The following is a 12,923-nucleotide window of genomic DNA, read 5'->3' as shown; positions in this document are numbered from 1 at the left end:
AAAGAACGTTTCTATCAACCACGAGGATTGCTAGCAGTGAAAAATGAGGAAGTGTTAGAGATTTGAGAAGCAAGAGAGCCGACTTATGAGACAACTACGACCTACCCCACGTGGACTGCAGTGAAAGTTTGAGCAGCAAAAGAGCTATCAAGACGACCGCAACCTACTACACGTGATTGCTAGCAGTGAAAAACTAAGTTAAAGCAGCAAAGAAGCTAACTGACAAGACAACCACGCAAGGTTTTTTTTTTTTTTTTTTTTTAAATGATTTTTTTTTTGCCTAGTTTGACATGAAAACGTAAAAAGTTAAGTAAAGGCGAAAGACTTGGAGAGGAGACAATCACAGGGATTGCTAGCAGTGAAAAATTAGAAATGTTCAAAATTTGAGCAGGGAAAGAGCTGACCAACAAGACGAAAAAACGATAAGTTGTAGTTTTTTTTTTTTTTCAGGATTATAGTCTAGTTGTTTTACAAAAAAAAGTGAAGTAAAATTCAATCGTTTCTGTCAAGAGAAAATATCGTTTTCATGGGCTAAAGACTTATGAGGAGACAACCACGAGGATTGCTAGCAGTGGAAAAAATGAGCAGCCAAAGAGCTGACCTACTTTCAGCAGACCCAGGTAAAAGAGTGAAATAAAAGCCTTTAAAAAAGCTGTTTGTTCATTTATTTCAAGAGAAAATCGTCTTCAGCCGGGAAAATACTTTAAGAGACGTCGACAGCCAACATGAAAATCAATCTGAGTGAATGCATCGTCTCAAAGATCTGACTATATACGGCGCTGACAGAAAATGGTTTGAAATTGTTTGAAAGGCAATATTTGACGATTGGATGAGAACAAATCACGCGGTTTTCTGATTAGTCAGTGAAACAGTGGGCCACACCTACAACCAGAGTCGCCAACGCACGCGCAGATCATTCTTTTACGTGTGTCGGTAATATTCATAACTCTCTCGCTACCGAGCTCAGCAGATCAACTGTCCCAGGTATCGAGAGCTCCCTTCGATGTAAAGCTGGGTCATGGCCGGGGCTGGAGCTCGTCTTCGTTAAACACAGTGTTGCACAAAAATACATTCACTCACACTCGCCCCATGAACAGAATCAACAGAATAAACATGCTCGTTCGCAAAACTAATAAGACAGAAAATCTATCAATAGTTAGCGCTTTTTTGGAGAAAAGGAACGAGGGAAAAGTCTAAATAATAGCCGAATTGTAGCAATTGACCCCCATTTCGGTAAGAGTTTTACGACGGTAGCGTCAACCAGAGAGGTCCGACTTTATTAACAACTAGAAAAGCATTTCCTGAAGGAAATACAGTGCATGAAAATGCAAAAAATATGATGTAAAATATCATATAGAGTAAAAACAAACTATATTGGTTGCTAGGTAGATGAGGTTTAATATAGTTGGAATGACTGAACAGTTAAATAGGTGGATAATTTAAACGTTTAAATTATTTAGGTAGATAATTGACGATAACTGACAGTTGGAATGGCTCTAATGTTTGCTAGCAGTTATGCTAACTATGGTATCAAAGATAATATTGTTAACTAACTTACTTAACTTAGTTAACTTAGCTAATGTTTTTATTTTTAGCAGTTATGCTAACTATGCTAACTAGCAAGTTAGCATGCTAACTATGCTAACCATGTTACTTAGCTAATCATTTTTAGCAGTTTTGTTAAAAATGTTAACTAACATGTTAATATGCTAACTATGCTAACCATGTTACTTAGTTAACTTAGCTAATCATTTTTAGCAGTTTTGCTAACTATGCTAACTAGCATGCTAACATGCAATCTTAGCAATGCTAACTATGCTAACCATGCTAACTAGCTACAGTGGGTAGGAGTCATAGTTGATGACAAGTAACAGTTACAATGGCTGAACAGTTAAAAAATTCAGTAGTTTAAAGGCTTAAATTGTTTAACAGTGAAATATTGTAGTGAGGACTTTTATTTTGAAACAGTTTTTGGCAGAGGAAGCAGTTGAACAGGATGTGTAGTCTTAATAGGGCCAGTTTGTATGCTTAAAGCCTGAGACTGGCAGTTGATGCAGGTGGCCCGAACACCTGCCATAGGATTCTAATTGCTTAACGGCTCTATTGTGATGTCATCAGCCCATGTTAAGTCTATGGGGAAATTTTGAGTAGTTTTAATTAATAGTTTAAAAGTATAAAAGTTACAAAGTTGAAAAATACAAAGCCCACATGTCCTAAGTAAGACCTACGAACATAGTTTGAATGAAGTTTCTAACGTTAAACGGTTTAAGCTGCATTAACTGCGTTAGAAGAAGAAGAATAAGAAGAAGAAAAAGCCTTGGAATAACAGTACAGTGCATTTTCATGCACTGTAATAAGTATGTGATGGGCACCGTCAGTGTCATTTACCAAAGATCCTTGAATAGCCACAGGTGTTTCAACTAATTAGCAATCGCTATTACGAAGCTAACGGTTAGCAGCTAATGCGCCAATCTTCAAAATGGATGTACCTGCTAATGGTAACCAACCAACACTAGACTAACCATCCACTTATCGATAACAATTTAACCGTGAAGCAATAGCAACCTTTCCAACTTCAAGTCTAAAAACGAATATTAACATAATAGCCATACATCTAACTCTAGCATAATGACGTTAGCACTAACGAACACCAAATTCAGTTCTTTCACCAACGGTAGAACTAGTCTAGAACACGGTAGAACTACATCTTGGAATAACCTATTTTTTTCTAGTTTAGTTTCTCAACAGTGGCTGATAAAAAATTATAAATGTCGAACTTACCTTTACAAATGTTAAGCTTCTCACACTTCTACTTCTTCGTCGTCTTCTCTTCTCTAACGATTGCACAGCAGCGAGAGTATCCAGCTCCTCCGGGAGAAAATTCAAATAAAATGCTGCTTGCTGATTGGACGGTTGATTAAAGCGCGTATCCTCGGAAGATTGACATTGAAACGATGTTGATGAAATGCTTAACTTTTAATCATGGAAAACCCAACCTTTAAGCAATGTTGATTCAACGCCAGTTTTTCCAACGTTGAAATTATAATTACACTTAAACATTGAATTGATGTTGACTTTTTAAACTCAAACAAACAGCAACCAATCTGACCAAATTTCAACTTTAAATCAATGAAGTTTGCTATCTGGGCTAGGAGGCGCTATGAGAGCACTTGCCTCATACATACACACACACACACACACACACACACACACACACACACACACACAGGCTGAGTAAATATTTTAGTTTAAACACAACCTCTCATCAGCAGACTGGTTGGGAGGGAGGGAGAGAAATGAACAGACAGACACACACACACACACACACACACACACACACACACACACACAAACCGATCAGATGGGAGGGAGGGAGAGAAATGAACTCACACACACGCACACACATAAACCAATCAGGTGAGAGTGACCGTTAAGACGTACACAAACACAGACACTAACCCTGTCAGGTGAGAAGAGGACGGGATCTTACACATTCAAACACACACATACACACCCAACACACAAACATATCTGCTCATATGAGCAGTCACAAGATGCTTAATTGTGCCAGAAGTATAAAACCTGCCTGCTTGTGTCAATATGGGAGTGTGTGAGAGAGAGAGGGAGAGGGAGGGAGGGAGAGAGAAAGTGGGCCTCGACCAATGAGGGGCCTCCTAATAATAATAATGATAATCAATAATAATAAACGGCGTGTCCGTATTCGCGGCGTCATTAGCCTACTCTGGAGCTAGCCTAAATAATTGAGCACATCATACAAACTCTGGAGATAACGTGGGTAGGATTGAAGCAACGATAAACGAATGACCTGGATTCCTGTAACTGTCCATGAAAGCAGAAGGCATAGCAGGTAAATATCATAGCAAATAGCCTGGAAATGAAACGGCTTTAAAAACATGTATTTCACTTGTCTCATTGGAGTGAACGCAGAACATGCTGTTGCGCAAATAAATGAATTAGTGATCTGCATCTCCGTTCACCAACATCTAAGTTTGTGCTAACCCATTCACACATATAATAGTCTATGTTATGTTTTCTCCATTGTTAACGTGATGTCTCCATGTAGTGTAGTGATAATGTATAAAGTAGCCATGTTCACGTCACATGAGCCAGCTTGTTCTGTAGGCTAAAAGTATGTCTGTCCCTCCCAAACTGCGTTAAACTGGTGTGTTAAGTAGACAGAATTTCAAAAAAACTCCTGGGGAACCCCCCGACACGACAAACACATGCACTTTTGAAAAGCTTTTAAACGTCCATATGTGTACCCATCTTTTAACTTAGCCTACAGCCAGTGTTGTAAAAGTTCAACGCTTGTTTTCGTGCAGTAGGCGAGCCTTTTTGATAAGCGAGGTCATGGGTAGGCGGACGTGATTCGAGGGCTTTCTGTTCCTGTTTATGTAAAGGTTTTACATAGGCTGAATAAAAGGCTACACTGCATGTTAGGCCGGGTATCATTTAATCATAATTAATATTTGTGGTGGGGGGGGGGGGGGCCCTTAAAAAACATATAGCCCAGGGGCCTTGGGTGGTATTAAGGCGCCCCTGTCTGATTGAATTACTTAAATGTAAATGTAAACATGTGAATGCAGTATAAATATTGGAGAAGAACTGACAGATGTTTTTCACACAAAATAGAGGAATGAGGCATGGCTGTAGTCTGAGTCCAACATTATTCAATATTTACAGAAATTAACGGTGCACAGCGGTAACAGTCTAAAGCCCCCTACTCAGACTCCAAAAAACCAAGGCCAAATTTCTGCTTTTTGCCAGGGACTTGGTTCTTTAGCCTTTACAACAGGGGCTGCAGCAGTACTGCCAGTCCTGGGCCCTGGCATTAAATCCAACAAAGACCAAATTTATGATCTTTCAAAAAAAGCTCAGGTGTCAGAAACACAGAAACAGGTTCAGCCTAGGCAGCAACGCTCTAGAGCACACCATGCAGTACAACTTTAGCATGGGTGTGTAAACTAATGAGCACAACTGTACTTCTTGGCAAAGGGCCCTCTGCTGCCCTGGAAGCATAGTGTGTCTTAAAATGTCACAACCTGAGGGACATGATTTAAGTAAACCTGTCTTTGTGGCGCCACACACATACAGTGTGTACACACACACACACACACACACACACACACACACACACATTCACCTCTACCCATCATCCTAGTATTATTTCTTCTACTGTTTATTCTGTGCTCACATGTTTATACCCACATTGCTGTATCTCTGTTTTCTTTCTTTTGTGATGCTACTGTGTTATTTGTAACACTAGCTTTGGCAACACTGTACCCAAACAGTCATGCTAATGAGCATTTTTTATGTATCGTTTCTTTCTACACAGGCATGACTCCTGCGGTGGTTATTCTTGTTCTGGCATTGTCCACGGGCACCCTGGCTCTGGACAATGGTTTGATGAGGACTCCACCCATGGGCTGGTTGGCATGGGAACGCTTCCGTTGTGACATCGACTGTGATCATGACCCAAAGAACTGTATCAGGTTAGAATCAGCCAACCCCATACAAGAAATACATCCCAGGAGTACAGTACAATTCTATAAGACTACAGAGCTCTCAGAAAAAAGTCTGTCTGCATTTACAAATCATGTTCTACATTCAGTAGCAGTGGTTGAGTTAATGTGACTCACTCAACTTGAAGAAGGGGTTACAAGCAGTTACTTGTAATTCAAACACAGCTTTCCCAATAAGAGGTTGAGGTAACTACAGTTGTGATACGCTAAGAGTTGTTCAGATAAAGCTTTCCCTGTCTAAGGGAAAGTAACACAGAAACCAGTATCTTCAACAGGGGCCATTATCTTTAAACCAAGTAATTATCAGGTCTTCTGAATTGGCAAACAGGTAAACCTAGGGTTAGCATCATAGCTATTTAATAAAATGCTTATTTAAATTATTCATTAATATAGTAGGATATTGTTATTGTATTTCATAGCAATTGAGGATTGGTAATGCTAGCTTGGTATTGAATGATAATAATAGTAATATATTTATATTTAGAACGCTTTATCACATACTCAAAGCGCTGAACATTAGAGTGTAAAAAAAAAAACTGAAAAAAAGAAAGATAAACTGTAGAGAGTACAAATAAATGAAAAGTAAGCAAGCACACAAGAGAAACAGTGTGGGAATGCAGATGTGTCAATGCAATTTTAAGACGCATATTAGGCATTGTTAAGTTAAAAGCTTTTCTGAACAAATGAGTTTTGAGGAGTGATTAAAAAGAGTCAACACTGGCAGCAGATATGACATGTTGAGGGAGAGCCATGTAGGGCCTTGAAAGGGAGGAGAAGGACTTTGAAGTCGACCCTCTGCGGGACAGGGAACCAGTGGAGGTCTTGTTACACTGGGGTAATGTGATGGAGGGAAGGGGTGGATGTGACCAGTTAAGCAGCTGAATTAAATACATTATGATGTACGTTTTTACAGTATTTTTAATGGTCACTTCATGTTACCTCCATGCACAGAAATACACACACACACACACACACACACACACACACACACACACACACACACACACACACACACACACACACACACACACACACACACACAATCTGAAAAATTCAGTCAACCTAAGCTTTTTTTTATGACACAAATTCTTACTACCTCTGGAATTTTGGACATTCCATGTTGAGAGCCATCTATTCTCATTTTACAACTGGGCAGATGCTGATCAGCAGACATGATAAACGATATTGCCCCATTTGACATTAGTCTCTGGCCAAGATATTATTGGAATCAACTCATACAGTGTGACTTGCAATAACTCATGACATGACCGTTTTAGCACGGCATGCTGTATTCAGCGAGGGTTATTTAGCAACTGCGACAGGAAAGGGGACAGAGAGAGAGCGTTTGGCGTTTGTGTGTGTGTGTGTGTGTGTGTGTGTGTATGGGTGTGTGTGTTGGTGTGCATGCATGTGTGTGTGTTCTCATGTTTTTAGTTTGCATCCTGAAAAGCACTAGGACTTGACAGTGATTGTGAGTCACTGTGGGCTGAGGTTTGAAGCAGCTCTTGCTTTATGTCTGAGAACAAAATCAGTACAGTAGGTTTGGACCCACATCTCCATAACGTGCTCAGACTGCAGTCGCACCTCCATTTGCCGCCTCCCTCTGTGTCCATCAATCAGTCAGAGCTCCAGCATTCCTGTGTGTGCCTCCAAAACCACTCACTCATGATGGATGGATGTGTGTGTCTGTCCCTGCTGTACATCAGCCCCTGCTGTGAGATGAGCAGGAGACTCTTCTCCTCCCTTGACCTCTTTCCTCCTCACTTATGTCTTCTTCTCTGCACTCCTCTTTTCTCTTCATCCTTTCTTCCTTCCTCACCTCTTTTTCATTTTCTCTCCTATCCTGTTCTCCTGCTTTCCTCTCTCCTTTCATCTCATGCTCTCTTCTCTCTTCCACTCCACACCTTCTCTTCTCTTCTCTTCTCTTCTCTTCTCTCCTCTCCTCTCTTCTCTTCTCCCCTCCCCTCCTCTCTCCTCTCCTTTCCTCTACTCCAGTGAGAATCTCTTCATGGACATGGCAGACCGACTGGCTGAGGACGGTTGGCGTGAGCTGGGTTATGTTTACGTCAACATCGACGACTGCTGGTCCTCCATGGAGAGGGACGCCAATGGACGCTTGCAGGCAGACCCAAAGAGGTGAGTGCTGGACCACGGGGCAAGACCACAGTGCTGAACTGGATCACAGTGCTAAATCACAGTGCTAAAATGGACTAATCAACAGGACTAAACCACAATGGTAAAACAGATCACTAAAGCACAGGACTAAACCAGATCACTAAACTACAGGACCAAACCACAGGACTAAAGCAGATCTCTTAACTACAGGACTAAACCACAATGGTAAAACAGATCACTAAAGCACTAGACTAAAGTATATGACCACAGGACTAAAACACTGGGCTAGAAGAACAGGACTAGAACTCTGGACTAAACCACTGGGCTACAGTAGAAGAACAGGACTAGACCTCAGGACTAAAACACTGGGCTAGAAGAACAGGACTAGACCTCAGGACTGAACCAGTGCTAAACCAGTAAACCAAGCTCAGCCTATTCTAGTTTTAAACTCCGGTTTGGCTCAGTCCTGTTCTAAACTCTGAATCAGTTCAGTCCAGTGCTAAACTCTATCTCATTACTGACTGACTACAGTAATTTCCCAACTATTACCTGAGGTTTACACATTGATTTCATAAAAGTAAATGTCTTTAGCTATGAGGTTAATACACAGGGGCAGTTAATATGGTATTAATATGGTTTTGTTTTTTTTAACTTGTATAAACTGTCCTGCGGTTTATACACAATGTGGCTACTATACAGGAAATTACTGTATGGGGTCATTTCAAATCCCATAGGTCCCATATGACCCTTTCAGATTCCCTTGATAAAATGCACAGGTGTTTAAACCATTTCAAACTTTGTTTTGCTTTTCTCTTCCCTCCCTCCTGCTCTCGCTCTCGCTATCCAGATTTCCAAATGGCATCCCTCATTTGGCACGCTACGTGCATGACCGCGGCCTTAAGCTGGGTATCTATGGTGACTTTGGCACGCACACGTGCGGTGGCTACCCTGGCACCACTCTGGATAAGATCCAGACGGACGCCCAGACATTTGCTGACTGGGGCATCGACATGCTCAAATTGGACGGATGCTACTCCAACGCTACAGAACAGGAGAAGGGTGAGCGAGATAATGCTAATAATGCTAACACTTTCTTTAAACCCACATGGGTTAGTTAGCTAGTGTTTAAACCCATCAATATTATCATTACATTTTGTACTTGACAGGTTACCCACTCATGTCCCAGGCCCTGAATGCTACAGGCCGTCCCATTGGCTACTCTTGCAGTTGGCCCGCCTATCAAGGCGGACTTCCTCCCAAGGTAAAAGTGACCTATATATAGACACACACACACACACACACACACACACACACACACACACTGCTCTGCTCATACAACCTTGAAGGTGAATGTATTTCAAAATGTCTATCCGATCCTGTCTTATACAATCCTTTAAACCACCAACCTCCTATACTTTTTTGGAGGTAACTTGTGTGTGTGTGTGTGTGTATGTGTGTTTTCTCCTGTAGGTGAACTACACTCAGCTGGGAGAGATCTGTAACCTGTGGCGGAATTATGGTGACATCCAGGACTCCTGGTCGAGTGTTCTGAACATTGCTGACTGGTTCTTCACCAACCAGGATATCCTGCAACCGGCTGCTGGACCCGGACGCTGGAATGACCCAGACATGGTGAGACACACACACGCATGCACACACACTAGGGCTGCTTGATTATGGCAAAAACCATGCAAACCTTGTAATCACGATTAACGATTATTCCTGAGGGTCTTCCCTGGGTCTTAGAAAATATGTTTCATAACTGAAGAAGCAACCAATCAGTGTTAATGATCTAACGGTAGCGTTCACGTTTTCCTAATGTTATCCTCGTGCCTTAGTAGAAGCTAATAGACAAGCTGTACTGTGCTGATTTACAAAAAACAGGTGTGTTCTAACGTTAGATTAGCCAACTTGCCATAAGTTCTCTTGAGTAATTTTGGTCGCTTCGATTGACAGTGATAGTAAAAATCTTAGCAGAGAATGCCTTAGTTACAATCTTGGCGTGGTTCATGATGCTACCGACAGCAGGAGCACACACACATGCAACCCAAAACTGCTTGAGTGGCCTGTGTACATAGGAGAGGGGTGTGTCAGTTGCAGGGCTTAAAGAAGCAGCGTGAATCAGCGAACAGTACCGTATGAGTTGAAATTGTATGTATTTCCAAAAAGCCTATTTCTTAACAGACTGTGGCAAAATCATTGTTTTTTCTCGGTTATACTATTTTTGTGATTGTTTGGAGCCAAAATTGAGATTGAAACACATACAAGCACACACTCATTGACACGGACGCACACATGCACACATTCATTCACACACACAGACACATACACATGGACACACACACACACACACACACACACACACACACACAGACACTCATTGACACGGACATACACATGTAACATATGCCAGCTAGTGCGTCTGTATAGCTGTACGTGTGGAGGGTTAGTAAAACCTCACTTCTCGACACCTCAAGAGCAGTGCTGACATGAAAGCTAGCAGCCTGGGCTTTTAGCTCGATTGTCAGCACGCTCGACTTCTGATCCTAGGTGCTGCTGTTTCGCAGGTTCAAGTCCGGGCGTGTTCAGGGCTGAACCGCACGGTTCAACACAACGCAGGTTATACACACACAGACAAACCTACAAACAACTAGGACATCCAGCAACCTGCAGTCAGAGGTAGAGGTATGCACATGCTAACACTCACACTCAGAGATGCTCCCCCCCCCCTCTCTCTAGCTGGTCATTGGAGACTTTGGCCTGAGCTTTGACCAATCCCAGACTCAAATGGCCCTGTGGGCGATCATGGCCGCACCCCTCTTCATGTCCAACGACCTACGGAGCATAGACGCCCGCTCCCGCACCATCCTGCAGAACAAGGGCCTCATCTACATCAACCAGGACCCCTTAGGTATCCAGGGCAGACGCCTGATCAAGGTGAGGACCTCTCAACTCTCCTCCTCTCACCTTGCATTTAAGGGTCTTGAACACACATGACTCTCTCTTTCTAACTCTCCCTGCACTTAATTTCTTTTTTTTTCTCTTTGTCTCTCTTTCAGTGAAATTCACCTCAGTTTTGTTAAAAGCAGTTGTTAAAAGCAGACGTATTTAGTTGATAGTAAATGTGTTGTCTTTCTCTCTCAGGAGCAGAGTGGTGTGGAGGTGTTTTGGCGCCCCCTATCTAATGACGCCAGTGCCCTGGTGTTCTTCAGTAGGCGAGAGGACATGCCATACCGCTACCAAACTTCCCTCAAGAAGCTCAACTACACTGCCGGCGTGTACCAGGTCTCATCCCACAATGCTCTGCTCTTGACCTCTCAACTTTAACCCCTCACCCTACTTCTCTCTTCTCTTAACTGTTAACCCCTCACCATAGTCCTTTCTTCTTAACATCTCAACTTTAACCCCTCACCCTAGTCCTCTCTAACCTCTCATCCAGGTCCTCTCGACCCATTAGCTTTTCTCTGCATTGACTCCTATAATTGATAAATATTTTTGATATTAGCGAATTAATTTAGCTTAGTTATTAATTTAGCTTTAGTTACACAAAAGACTGCACATTGCCCATCATTCAAACTAGTACCCTCTGTCTCCCTTTCTCTCTTGCTTAGGCTTATGATGTGTATCAGGAGAAACTCCTGCCCGCCTTTAAAGACTCCACCGACTTCGTCGTGTCAATCAACCCGTCGGGAGTGGTCATGTGGTTTGTGGTTCCTACCAAGCAAATGATGGGGGATGGCAAGCTCTTTGGCGGTGACCGTCTTGCAAAACCCACCCACCTCTGACCAGCCTCAAGAGTGCATGATGGCACATAGAAATGACATCACTGTACCGTCATTGATGTTATCACCAGGAATGATCTCAGGTTTAGTTGATTTATGTTTTTGGACTGTTTTTGATGCTTGCATTTTAGATTTTTTCCCTTTTTAATTTAATTTTTTTGTATTTTGGAGTATTTTGTTTATTTTTGTATTTTTGATCATGCTTTGAGCTGTGAAGCTAAGAACGGGAGAGGAACAGAGAGTAAAGTGTGTGTGTGTGTGTGTGTGTGTGTGTGTGGTGTGTGTCTTCCCTTCCCGTGCATACTTGTCCTGTGAACCTCTAAGACATTGAACATGTACTTGTGAGTACACACTCTGAAGTGTGCCAGTCTGTGGCCTTCCTCCCATCGCCTTTTAAATGGTCCAGGATGCTGGACACCACCTCTAATTAAACTGCATCAGCACTTCTTACCAACTCCAAGTGTGTCTTTACTAGGCCTTTCTTCTTTGCTCTCTCTATACCTCTCAGGGAACAACACAGAGCTACAGTAATTGCTATGCCATTTTGTATCTGTGTGTGTGTGTGTGTGTGTGTGTGTGTCGCGTGTGTGTGTGCGTGTGTCCGTGTCAATGAGTGTGTGCGTGTATGTGTTTCAATCTCAATTTTGGCTCAACAATCACAAAAATAGTATAACCGAAAAAAAAAAAAACAATGATTTTGCCACAGTCTGTTAAGAAATAAGAGAGAGAGAGACACTTAAAGAGAGAGAGAGAGAGAGAGAGAGAGATTCTTAGTGAATAAAGTAATGAGGATGATGCCTGTGTGTATAGTAGGCAGAATGGTCTCTTAAGTTGTAGCGAATCAGTTTGCCCAAAGGACCAGTAGAGGGCGCCATAGTCTTAAGGACTATGTGAACACACACACACACACACATGCACAAGATCCCTGGTGTATACACTTGGCTACACACAAATTAAGTAATACACACACTTTTAAATGGCACAGCCACTGAATCTCTGTCCCATCTCTTAATCATCTTCCTTTTCTCCTGTTGGTGTTTTCTCCTTTTCTCTCCTTTCTTCTATCCTCCATTCATTTCTTCTCCCACTTCTTATATCGTCGCTTCCTCTCTTATCCACTCCTCTCTTTTCCTCCGCTGTGCTCACTCTCTCTTCTCGTCCTCTCCTCTGCCCTCTGTTCCCCTTTGCTCTCTCTCTATCTTTATTCCCTGTTACTTTTTTTCTCTCTCCTCTCATCTTCTTCCCTCTCTTTTCCTCTCCTCCACATTTTTTTTTCTCCTCTCCCCTTTTCTCTCTGCCTCATCCTTTTTCTCTCTCTGCCTCATCCTCTAATCTTTGATGTTGTGTGCTCTGGCCTTGGCCTTAAACTCTGAGCTCTGGCTGAACACAGTAGACACAGCACAGCCATGTGTGTGTGTGTGTGTGTGTGTGTGTGTGTGTGTGTGTGTGTGTGTGTGTGTGTGTGTGTGTGTGTGTGTGTGTG

The 12,923-nt window shown here is 42.2% G+C and overlaps 1 protein-coding gene across 2 annotated transcripts in view; it reads left to right on the top strand.

The window, feature by feature from the left end:
• The window catches only part of LOC125299870 (alpha-N-acetylgalactosaminidase-like), a 14,055-nt gene extending 2,160 nt beyond the window's left edge, over positions 1-11,895 (top strand). For both annotated transcript variants that reach the window (XM_048251358.1, XM_048251359.1), the window contains exons 2-9: positions 5,357-5,513; positions 7,539-7,679; positions 8,506-8,717; positions 8,825-8,919; positions 9,129-9,290; positions 10,398-10,595; positions 10,803-10,943; positions 11,270-11,895. In XM_048251358.1, the coding sequence (XP_048107315.1) occupies positions 5,359-5,513; positions 7,539-7,679; positions 8,506-8,717; positions 8,825-8,919; positions 9,129-9,290; positions 10,398-10,595; positions 10,803-10,943; positions 11,270-11,443 (1,278 nt within the window). In that variant the 5' untranslated portion in view covers positions 5,357-5,358 and the 3' untranslated portion in view covers positions 11,444-11,895. The remainder of the gene's footprint in view (positions 1-5,356; positions 5,514-7,538; positions 7,680-8,505; positions 8,718-8,824; positions 8,920-9,128; positions 9,291-10,397; positions 10,596-10,802; positions 10,944-11,269) is intronic.
• Positions 11,896-12,923: the final 1,028 nt, after the last annotated feature.

Source organism: Alosa alosa, chromosome 8, assembly GCF_017589495.1.
Source record: "Alosa alosa isolate M-15738 ecotype Scorff River chromosome 8, AALO_Geno_1.1, whole genome shotgun sequence".
NCBI lineage: Eukaryota > Metazoa > Chordata > Actinopteri > Clupeiformes > Clupeidae > Alosa > Alosa alosa.
The sequence above is the reverse complement of the archived record's forward strand: the minus strand, read 5'-3'. Positions and strand labels throughout refer to the sequence as shown.